The sequence below is a fragment of the Suricata suricatta genome, chromosome 9 (genome assembly GCF_006229205.1).
Source record: "Suricata suricatta isolate VVHF042 chromosome 9, meerkat_22Aug2017_6uvM2_HiC, whole genome shotgun sequence".
Taxonomy (NCBI): domain Eukaryota; kingdom Metazoa; phylum Chordata; class Mammalia; order Carnivora; family Herpestidae; genus Suricata; species Suricata suricatta.
In genome coordinates this window covers 101,710,835-101,722,850 of record NC_043708.1, presented here as the reverse complement: position 1 = coordinate 101,722,850, position 12,016 = coordinate 101,710,835, and the positions used below count along the sequence as shown (strand labels likewise).

General features: G+C 40.5%; 1 protein-coding gene across 12 annotated transcripts in view; it reads left to right on the top strand.

Moving 5' to 3' along the window:
* Positions 1–12,016, top strand: part of CSNK1G1 (casein kinase 1 gamma 1) — a 169,476-nt gene that overhangs the window by 127,858 nt on the left and 29,602 nt on the right. For 10 of the 12 annotated variants that reach the window (XM_029952031.1, XM_029952024.1, XM_029952025.1 and 7 more), the window contains 4 exons: positions 1,490–1,575; positions 3,604–3,688; positions 3,943–4,091; positions 5,141–5,248. In XM_029952031.1, coding sequence (XP_029807891.1) covers positions 1,490–1,575; positions 3,604–3,688; positions 3,943–4,091; positions 5,141–5,248 — 428 coding nt within the window. The remainder of the gene's footprint in view (positions 1–1,489; positions 1,576–3,603; positions 3,689–3,942; positions 4,092–5,140; positions 5,249–12,016) is intronic. The other 2 variants (XM_029952032.1, XM_029952029.1) reach the window with 1 other exon arrangement.

Below are 12,016 nucleotides of genomic sequence, written 5' to 3'. Positions count from 1 at the left end.
CATGTTGTACTTCTGCATTTTGAGCTGAGTAGCTCTCCCTGCTTCCCTCAGGTTTTACTTTCTGCACAAACAAAGCTCAATCAAGTTTAGAGTAGCCCCTTAGTCTTGTCTTTCTAACTTCTCTTGTTAAAGCCCTTGATTCTGAGAAATGAACACACAAGATGTCTGCAATGAACCATAATTGACAAATTAGGAATAGAAGCTTGTGCTATGTATATTCAGTCTGACAACCCAACTATATCTAAGGATGACTTTTGAGATGAAGTTACAATTTTTTAATTAACTATTCTTCAGTTTTTACTTTCTTAGTCTTCCTAATTGAAAGAAAGGAAAACCTAGCAATTTGTTTTACATGATAAGCTCGCAGAATGCAGGGATCCGGTTTTATTTTTCCAGATAGGGCACCTTAGTGATAAGTTTTAAATGTTTCTCTAAATTTTTAAAAAATATTTATTTATTTTTAGGGCAACTGATTGGCTCAGTCGGGTAGGCATCCGACTTTAGCTCAGGTCATGATCTCACCATTTGTGGGTTCGAGCCCTGTGTCAGTCTCTGTGCTGACCATTTGCTCCGAGCCTGGAGCCTGCTTCTGTTCTGTGTCTCCCTCTCTCTCTGACCATCCCCTGCTCACCCTCTGTGTGTGTCTCTCTCAAAAATAAACATAAAAAAGTTTTTTTGATTTATTTATTTTTGAGAGAGAGAGACTGAGTGCAAGCAGGGGAGGGGCACAGAGAGAGAGAGAGAGAGAGAGAGAGAGAGAGACAGAATCTGAAGCAGGCTCCAGGCTCTGATTTGTCAGCACAGAGCCTTATTTGGGGCTCAAACCCATGAACCGTGAGATCATGACCTGAGCTAAAGTCGGATGCCTAACTGACTGAGCCAACCAGGTGCCCCAAATTTTAAATGTTTCCTAAGGTAGCTATAGAACAGAGTACAAATGGAATGGAGCTGAGAGATTATACATTAAAATTAATGTTTATGTCAAACTAAATTTTAAGCGTTAATTTTTATGATGAGTTAAAAACACTAGATATGTATGCTAGGCATTCCACAACTTGTATCTTTGCAGACCTAGCCATTAGGATGGACTGTTTAAAAGTTTCAGCTGCTTAATCTTCTCACTTTCCATGACAGAAACCCAAAGGGTAATGAAAGCCCATATACCGGATATAGCATTTCATTTAAATTATCTTACTTTCACAGCAGTGATCAAGGGGTGGTTACCATTTAGTGATTTGGATTCGGTTTTAGTTTAGGATTTGCTCTTTTCACTTGATATTTACTTGCCAGTGACAGCTCTAGGCAAAGGAAGTACACAATGTTTTTTGGTTTTTGATCTGAAATACTATTCCTGGTTTAGATGTACAAAGAATTAGTAAGCAGTGCCTTTCCAGAGCAGAATGGTTTCTGAAGGGATTACTTGGTTTTGAACAAACCTTTTCTGCTTTAATAACTGCAAACATAATGTGTGATCTGTCTTCCCTTTTAGAGCAAAGCCGGCGGGATGATTTGGAAGCCCTAGGCCATATGTTCATGTATTTCCTTCGAGGCAGCCTACCCTGGCAAGGACTCAAGGTATCCTTGAAAGTGCTCAGTGGAGGGCTTTGTTTCAATACTCAGTTGTTAATGAAGTGGTTGCTGACTTGACTCTGCAAGAAGCACAATTGGGAAGACGGGCTGGCTGCAGAGATGAGAAGCGGGGACTGGTTACTTTGTCCTGCAGATGCTCCCCGGGGCTTTGGGAGCTCTGCCTTGCTCACATTTGTCTTCTTCCCCTTTAGGATCCTTCTTCCTTGTTTTGGGGTTTTCCACAGTCTCTTCCCTTGTTCCCTCCCAGCCTTGGCAGCGCTGCTTCTCTCTGTGTCACTTTCCTCCTCCACTACCATTATGTAGCAGGAAGAGCGTTCCCAGAGTGCTGGGGAATTTCTGGAACAAATTGATGACAGCAGCTGCTACACATTTTACCAGCAAGGCCAGCAGGGCTGGGTGTGCCCCTAAGGAGAACTGGAAAATATTTATTCATCCTATCTAGGTTAAGGATCCAACTGAACTAAAACAAAAAAAACACACAAAAATCCAGGTTTAACATTGCTGTTTATGTGTTTTATTCAATAAATGCCTCTGCAGACAATAGCCATTCCTTATGAAACATGTAGTTTAAATAGCCTTCCTTAGGTAGGTATCAGCACAGTGTCAGAGTTAACTGCTGATAATAATTACAACCACTGTAATTATTCTCTGTTTCTAGCTGATTCGACTAGGAAATAGTGAGCCACTAACCCATTCTAAGTCCCATTTTAGATAGTTAAACGTGAGGTATATTTTTGAGTTAGGATTTATTTCAACATGTTAGTATGGAAAGAAATTTATTCAGTAGATGTAGCTACCTGTACACTGCTTTGCCCCGTCCCCGTTTCCCTCCAGAAGGACAGAAATGATTCATTTGCTGTGCTTTCTAGGCTGTTGTCCTGAAAAGTAAAGCTTCTGCCCCTTCCCTTTGGGAAGATTTTATTTCTTTCCCCTTAAATTCTTCCAGCACCCCCTAGTCTTCTCCTAGTCATATATATCTTTTCATTGGTATGGATAGCTGTCAGAGTTTCATATTCTTTTTTCTCATTACATAGCCAAGCAGTGCATTTGTGTATTAATTGAAACTCTCTCACAGTCCGAATCATTTTAGTGTCAGTTACAGGTCTAAAATTTCTCCACTTGTTTTATTTATTTATTTTAATTTTAGAGAGAGTGCATGCATGCAAGCAGGGAAGAGAGGCAGAGGGAGAGAGAGAGATACAATCAGGGCTCAGTCCCACGACCTTGGGATCATGACCTGAGCCAAATCAAGAGCCGGACACCCAACCGATTGAGCCACCCAGGCTCCCCTCTCCAACTTCCTGTAGAACACTATTGGTTAAAGCTGGGCACAGCAAGCTAGGAGAACCTCACAGGAATCCCTTGAGCCTGCATTGTTGGTCCAAGCTCTAGGAGCTTTCTGTCTATAATCCTGAGCAAACCAGACTTGGCTGGTTTCAGCAGCTGACCTATATATGAAACCTGCTTGTTAGCCATGTTCTATCATAGATAACACTTTTCCCTCTGGAAACACATTGTAAAAAGGAATTTTTTTTCTACTACTTACTCTTTTTTTTTTCCTTTTCTATTCAGCTTCACAGTAAATACTCTGTAGAGCCATCTGTCTGTCTGCCCTCACTTAGATTAGCAACATTTTTTATCTTACAATAGAACTGATCTAAGAAGGAGAAGGCTGAATCACTTCTGAACCCCAGTGGTCATGGGAGATTACGAAGCTTCTGCAGTTTTGAAAATAACTGCTATATGCTATTTTTACTTTCTTATCTTAACCACTTATCTCATTACATTTGATGGTGTTTATCTGAGACTGCTAAATACATTTGCAAATAAAACGTTCCAGAACAGAGCAGATGTTAAATACATCATCCCTGTTACATTTCTTACTTATCAGAAAGAAGATTGAGCCTAGGGAATCCTGCCAGTTTGAGTGAAACAACCATTGCGTCCCCAGACATGCAGGACCTCCCATACTTGGCACCTCTTTCCAAATAACTTTCTCTCTTTGCTCTACAGGCTGATACATTAAAAGAGAGATATCAAAAAATTGGTGACACCAAAAGGAATACTCCCATTGAAGCTCTCTGTGAAAACTTTCCAGGTAGGATGCTAGAAGGACATTCCAGCCAGTGTGACTGAAGCTTTGAACTAGGTAGAGACAGTGACTTGGTGTCTCTAGATAAGGGTGCTGTCTAGAAAATTCACATTTCCTTTTATTGTCATTTAGACCAAGACAGGTTTTATCACTTTCATATGGGTCATAAAGAAAACACACATATTCCTGGCTTGGCCCAGAGCTTCTTGCCACGGGAAGCATTCAGCTCATGAGCATGGCCTTTCACCTCTTTCCTACAGAAGAGATGGCAACGTACCTGCGCTATGTCAGGCGATTAGACTTCTTTGAAAAACCTGACTATGAGTATTTACGGACCCTCTTCACAGACCTCTTTGAAAGGAAAGGCTACACCTTTGACTATTCCTACGATTGGGTTGGGAGGCCTATTGTAAGTATCCTGTTTTACCTCATCACCTCAGACCAGCGCTACCTCACCACTTGACTTGCCAGACTTTCTGCTTAAATCTGTGGAAGAAACATTCCTTTGACTGTAGACTTTATATATGCCAGCTTTTTGAGGGTGATGCCATAGGCTGCAATTACCAGAGTTAGAAAGTAGGGGCAACTCCTTTATATGGTTTTAAGATTATGACCATTATGGCCTAAGATACCAGAACTTAAGCCAGTTCTTCAGAGGAACTTTCATTTGAATGGTCAAGAAGCTGGTGGCTACATAAGCTGGTCCTGCTTCTGTAGAAGTGAAACCCAGTACCATAAGAAATCTTTTTTTTTTTTAATATTTATTTATTTTTGAGCATGATCGGGGGATGGGCAGAAAGAGAGGAAGACACAGAATCTGAAACATCCTCCAGGCTCTGAGCTGTCAGCACAGAACCTGATGTAGGGCTCAAGCTCACAAACTACCAGATCACGACCTGAGCCAAAGTTGGATGCTTAACCAACCAAGCCACCCAGGTGTTCCTGTTCGTTTTGTTTTTTTAATGTATTTATTTGAGAGAGAGAGAGAGAGAGAGCATGAACAGGGGATGGGCCAAGAGAAAGGGAGAGAAAAGCCAAAGCAGGCCCCGCACTGTCATCATGGAGCCCAACTCAGGGCTTGAACTCACAAACTGTAAGATCATGACCTGAGTCACAATCCAAGAGTTGGACACTTAATGGACTGAGCCACCCAGGTACCTACAATGAGAAATTTTTGAATTAGTTCTTCTGGCCAGGAGTTCACAATACCTGAGAGTATGCTACCATTTCACTGTAGGATGTTTTTCTTATTGTCCAAGGCAAGCTACTCTCTAATGAGCTTCTGAGGACCGAGTGGCCTCCCTTTTGCAGATAAGCAAAGTGAGAAGACTTGAAACTGCCCATGGTGGCTGAAAATAATAATCACTGCTGTTTTATTAGAATTGGAATGATGCTCTCCTTTGCAGAGGCATTAAGTCGGACTTGTTTTCCATTTGACTTCTTGTTATATTTTTCCAGCCTACTCCAGTAGGGTCAGTTCATGTAGATTCTGGTGCGTCTGCAATAACTCGAGAAAGCCACACACACAGGGATCGGCCGTCACAGCAACAACCTCTGCGAAATCAGGTATGTGCTGGACCTTCTTCCTTGTTTCAGCATTCTGCTTCTTGGTGGGTAATATTAAAATCAAAATTCTTCAGCTTCTCTGCTTAAGTGTATATACTGAAATACAAAGGACTAGCCGTTTCTCAGGCATGTGGGGTTACACAGCACTGAGGTGTGGTCAGGTGCCTGTTATGAAGCATCCAGTCAAGAGAATTTGGGCTTGTCCAAGTCTGTTGGCTGAAGGCAGCAAGTCTGCCACAGGCCCGAAAGGTGTGCTGAACACAAGGAGGAACAGGGTAGCCCATTTGGAGTCTCATCTGCAGTACAGTGTGGTGCTCTCACCAGTGCTGGGGTGGGTTTTGGTTGTCTTGTAAGGTTTGGTTTTGGGTTTTTTCTGATTAAGAAGAGTGGGTAGAAGAGTGGGTAATTTGGACTTCCAGCTGAGCTGGGCATAAACTGGCACCTCTGCCCTGCCTCTGCCCCTGTGCCCAGGTTAATTGTAGAGCTGGCCAAATGAAGCGAAGACTCAGCTTTGCTTTTGGTCTCTGCAGAGGAGACCAGGCCATCCGTCCTTCAGTGTTCGTGGTTTGAGAAACTAGTGGCCTGTGTGAGAGGCTTCTCTCAGCCTAAACACAGAGGAGGCAAACACAAAAATCAGCAAATTTGACATTTAAAGAAAGAGGTCATTGGGAAGGAAATGTGATGACTTTCATCTTTAGATCATATACAATTGACCCTTGAACAGCACAGGTTTGAACTGTGTAGGTCTATTTATATATAGATTTAAAAAAAATAAATATAGTGTAGTATTGGAAATGTATTTTCCTTATGATTTTCTTAATAACATTTTCTTTTCTCAAGCTTTATTTTAAGAAAACAGAATATAATACGTATAACACACAAAGTATGTGTTGATGTTGTTGGGAAGGCTTCTGGTCAGCAGTCGGCTATTAGTAGTTAAGTTTTGGGGGAGTCAGAAGTTATCTGGGGATTTTCAGCTTCATGGTGGGCAGTGCCCTCATGTTGTGTTGTTCAAGAGTCAGCTGTACGTTGCTAAGAGAAAACTGAGGACCCAAATAGGCAAATAAACAAAGGATAATAACCAAATATGCACACACATATTCAGTCATTATCAACTCTCAAACTAGTTCGTTACCCTGACCTCACTCTTTAATATTCACAGACATTTTTATAATAAAATGCAATAATGCTTATCTCAGATACACATATGAAAGTACATAGGTTAAAAATAGCATACAGAAGTGCATATACATAGGGGACATCGGGCTGGCTCACTTGGAAGAGCATGTGACTCTTGGTCTCAGGGTCATGAGTTTGAGCCCCACGTTGGGTATAGAGATAACTTAAATAAATAAAATCTAAAAATATTTTTTCTGAAAAGAAAGTACATACACATGTACAGTGAAGTACATACACAAATATGGATAGAGTCACCAATAAGTCCATACGCTTGGCAAAATGTATGGCTTGGTAAGAAAAAAGTATAAAGGAAGAAAATCTATGTATTTAGTAGCTAAAAGGCAGCGTAGACAGGCAAAAAGATGGGTTTTAGCAAATCACGTACACTAATTGGGTCCATAGTTACATGCTTTAATCAAAGTAGCTGGCTAAGAATTACAATTTGACTGGCTTCTGATGGACAACAGAATAGTGGTGACTTCTGCAGTGCTCTTCACCTCTCTTGTTAAAAGCATAGCCGAGTGCACTCTTAAACTGACACTCTCAGACATGGCTCTGGACTTTGCAAATCCAGAATCAGTTATTGAAATCTGTTGTAATAAAGCAACCCACAATATAGAGTAAGTTATATGTATGAAATTGTCACAGTGTCACGTGCAACAAAAGTGTTAAAAATGATCCACTTATCTAATTATAAGGAAATAGTTCTAGATCCAGCTGAAATCTTTTAGCAAAAAAACTGGGTTACAAAAAGGTAAAGTGTAATGCATTTATTCAGTGGAATGTTATGTAGCCACTTAAAATAATATTTAGGAAAACTTGTGGCAACCTAAAATGCTTATGGTTTGTAGAATAAAGAAATCAGAGTACTAAATTAGAAATACAGCATGATTTCCCCTCGGGGAAAGGGAAAATGAAAAGATCAGTGGGAGGAGATAATGCCAACATATTAGGAGTTAATATTCTAGGTAATATTATTCCAGACTATTCTATGATGAAGTTACATTATCCTATAATGAAAAATGTACTTAAGTAGAAAACATATGGAAAGAAAAACCTAAGTAGTCAGTAGTGAAGTCCTCATAATCAGCATATCTACTTGAATACTCATGTTTTCAGAATATTTCAAATTAAAATAGGTGTTTTCTTTATTTCCTGTCTTTTCGGCTTCAGTGAATTCTTAATGCTGCTGTTTTGGATGGATTTTCCAAAGACATGTCAAAAACCTGGATTGTCAGTATGAAAAATTTAGCAAAAGCTAGTATCTGAGTAATTTTCAGTGTACTTTTTTTTATATTTATTTATTTTGAGAGAGAGCAAGCAAGGGAGGGACCAAGGGAGAGAGCAAGAGCAGAAGTGGGAGGGAGAGAGAGGGAAGGAATCCCAAGCAGGCTCCAAGTCCAATACGGGGGCCGTAATGCAGAACTCAGTCTCACAGCCCTAGGGAATCACGATCTGAGCTGAAATCAAGAGGTACACGCTTAACTGACTGAGCCACCCAGGTGCCCCTCAGTGTACTTTTAAGTGAAGGGTCATTAAACTAGTGTGTGTAATTAGGAAATCTGATGTGCAATGCAATAATAAGCTTCTTTTTGAAGAATTGAATCTTGAAATTCTCTCTGATTTCTTTTTTTCTTTGAGGGTTTTTAGTATCCCATGGCTGGTAAGGGATTGAAATTTCCCACAGTAATGCAAATTGTATACCTCTTTCCCAGCAGGATTCTGAATCCTTGCTGGGTAGAATTCTTTCTGCACTGTGCCCTGTGGGTAAATGTATTTCTATTCTACCTTTACACTATTCTACCTTTACACTGTGTCTTAGTCTTTGTCTCATTGCTTTTGTTCCATCTTAGGGTTGTTTTCTTATGTTTTGGGGGCTTTGTTTTTGTTTTTTTAAGAAAAATTGCAGCCAAACATGTCTTTTACATTACTCTAAGAACTAAAAGAAGTATATTCTTTTTTAGATTGATACTTTTCAAGTTTTGAAATCAGCAAAAGAAGAAAATGAAATCTCTCTTTGAGAAATACTGACAAGTATTAACCTCACTTTAGGGGCAGTTAACTTTTTCTTAGCAACTTTGACTAAATAAGTCTAGCTGAGAACCTTCTCTGTGAAAGTGTATCCTGGGGATACCAAGATAAGTAGGAAGTCTTTGTCCTCAAAAAACTGCCAAGCAGATCAGCCAGGTAGCCAGATAACCATAACCCAATGCAGAACAGAGAAGCACCCCAAGTTCCAAATTACCATCATCAGAGATGGAAAGAAGACATTTCTTCTAGTTGGAGCATGACAGAGTTTCATGAAAGAAGCTGCATTGGAAGTGCTCTTGGAAGAGTAACGTGGATGTCAAAGAGGCATTCCACACAAAAAGGAAATACGAGCAACAAGTTATCTAGTTCATTTTGCTAAAATATATGGTCTGTGGACGCCTGGGTGGCTCAGTCAGTTAAGCATCCGACTTCAGCACAGGTCATGATCTCGGAGTTCATGGGTTTGAGCCCTGCATCGGGCTCTGTGCTGACAGCTCAGAGCCTGGAGCCTGTCTTCAGATTCTGTGTCTCCCTGTCTCTCTGACCCTCCCCTGGTTGTGCTGTCTCTCTCTGTCTCTCAAAAATAAAAAGAAAACATAAAAAATTAAAAAGTTAATAATAAAATAAAATATATGGTGTGAATAAAGGAGATGAAACTAGGAAAATATCTGGGAGCCATTTGATGAAGTTCCTGGAATGATGGGCTGGAGGGCTGGAGGTTCTAAAGGTTTATGAACAGAGGGGTGATATGATCAAAACTTGGCTTTAGAAAAATTTTGGCATAGAAGGTAATAATAGCCTGGCAGCCAGCCCGGAGACAATTAAGAACACAGTGCATCCATTCCAGAGGTGAAGGGGGCCTAGATGGGCTGTAGCAGGTGAAAGTGAAATAGAACTGAAAAAGTGATACAAGCCTGAATAATTAGGACGTTAGGTGGTACAATTACTAGAAATGGGAAAGTTGCAGCGGGGAGGGGGGATCTTCTTTGGAGTCTGAATTTAGGCATCTTGAGTTTTTGTCATGTTTTGGTTTGGTTTTGAAAGAGGGCATAAGCACATGCCCAAAGAAGGGGTGAAGAGAGAATCTTAAGCGGGCTCCACCCCCAACAAGGAGCTGACCTGGGGCTTGATCCCATGACCCGAGTGGAAATCAACAGTTAAGATGCTCAACTGACTGTGCCACCCAGGCACCCCTAGACGTTTTGACTTTTAAATACTAGCTGCATATTCCAGCTGAAGATGGCCAGCATACAGAGGAGGGCTCTCCAAAAAACAAACAAAAAGAAGTGACAGGTTTGAAATTCAGAGCATGGAGATGACATTGATGATAGTGCCAGCCGAGTCTCTTTCTGGGTAAATCTGCTCTTCAGTGGTGGTGGAGGAGTGAGACTACGGATTAACAGGCTCTGTTTAGTCCCATACTTAGGGTAGGAGAAAGAAGGGGAGCTCAGATCTGATTTTAGCTTAGCCCAGGGCTTCGGCCATAGGACATTTAACCTTTTGGGGAGGCCTCAGCTTTCTCGGATGTAAGCCTATAAGTAAGGGTAAAGAATTTTGTTTTGTTCACTGCTTTCTCCCTAACACCTAAAACAATGTCTGCAATAGTAATTGTTTCAATGAATTAGTGAATGAATGAATGAATGAATCTGTCAGGTGAGTGTAGATGAAGTCAGATGTTTATTTAAAATAGAAATTTTGGGGCACCTAGACGGCTCAGTCGGTTGAGCGTCTGACTTCAGCTCAGGTCATAGTCTCACAGTCTGTGAGTTCGAGCCCTGCATCACGCTCTGGGCTGACAACTCAGATCCTGGAGCCTGACTTCAGATTCTGTGTCTCCCTTTCTCTCTGCCCCTCCCTTACTCATGCTCTGTCTGTCTCTCAGGAATAAATAAACGTTAAAAAAATAAAAAGATAAAATAATTTTTTTATTTAACCTTCCATAAAAATAAATTGTAAGCTCTTCTTCCTACTTGGGTCCTATTTCCACAAAGAGCCACTTTACCTCCTTTGGCAGCCAGAGTAGGACTAGATTGTCTATTGAAGGAGAAGGATATTAAAAAAAGGAGGCTCTTGCTGCCAAGTAAGTTCGGGCAATTGTCTTAGTTCTCCTCCATTCCAGTGAGAACTTTCAGAGAAAATAATGCTTTGCTATTCTAAATTGTAGGTATATTGAATTGAGTACTGTTTGGTTCCTAGATGTAGTAATAGATCCCAAACATGATTCTCAAAGAACTGCATTTAAACTCACCTTATTTATTAAATCTTTTAAACTACGTTAATATCAGATGCTTAAGAACAATTTTTTAACATAAACTTTATTCAGATAGAGAACTATAATTGAATCATGAGTTTGGATAGAATAAATACTGATAAAAGTTAGATCAATTGAGAAAGATACCAGCGGGTTTGTCTTTTCTGTCATTTCCCCTTGGTATTTGTCCTTTCCCAGATCCAAATATGGTAAATCTTGCCATGGCTGTTTCCCTCTAAAGAACTCTGCACTACCATCCACGAGGAAGGGGTTGAAAAATAGTACTTCCTCTTTCTACCTGGCAAAGCTTCCCTTTGCATTCTCTGATCAAATGTGATCAGGAAGTAAGTCCTGCTGGTATCCAGAGGTCTAATATTGGAGTGCAGTATATTGCACTGTTAAAGGTTTTATTCAGTGTGTTTGCTCAATGTGCTAAATACAGAATATTGCACTGACTAGGAGGTGCGTATAGCTGTATGCTTCCTGCTCTTTCTAAATCTAAGCCTGTGGCAGTCCTTACTGAAGTAAATGCTACACACATGCTACCCATGGTTCAGCAGTTTTATAGTTACGTGGGTTTTCTGTGGGCATCTGAAGAAGGGGTATTTGACCTAGAAGGTTAGGGAGAACAGGTCTGTTTTGAGGTTGGAAAGAGTCACATTGGCCATCAAGAACCATTAAACTCTACCATACATGGTATCCTGCCATGATAATATTAAATAGTACTTACTCATTTTTATATATACAATATGCAAATAATTTATTTTTTGTAATTTTCTACTAGGTGAACTGCTCATTTACAAATTCTCAAGTTTGGCCAGGCAGGAAAATGTGAACCAAATGTCAGAAAAGCCTATCTCTCATCCTTCTAGAAGAACCATATTTAAACTAACTTAGTACCTTCTAAATACACAAGAAATTAACAATAAAACTTACAAGGGTCGAGTCATGTTGAGTTTTGAAGATGTGCCCCCATTAGAAGTGGTTCTGGGGCACCTGGCTGGCTCAGTTGGTGGAGCATGCAACTCTTGATGTTGGGATTGGAAGTTCAAGCCCTACGTTTACTTAAAAGTAAAATCTTAAAAAAAAGAATAGTTCACATTTGTTTGTTTGTATCTCGAGTCCAAGAGATTAGATTAAAGGAACGTAGTGGCACCTGGGTGGCTCAGTCAGTTAAGTGTCCGACCTGGGCTTAAGTCATGATCTCACAATTCGTGGGTTTGAGCCCCACGCTGAGCTCTGTACTTACAGCTCAGAGCCTGAAACCTGCTTCAAATTCTATGTGTCCCTCTCTCTCTGACCTCCCC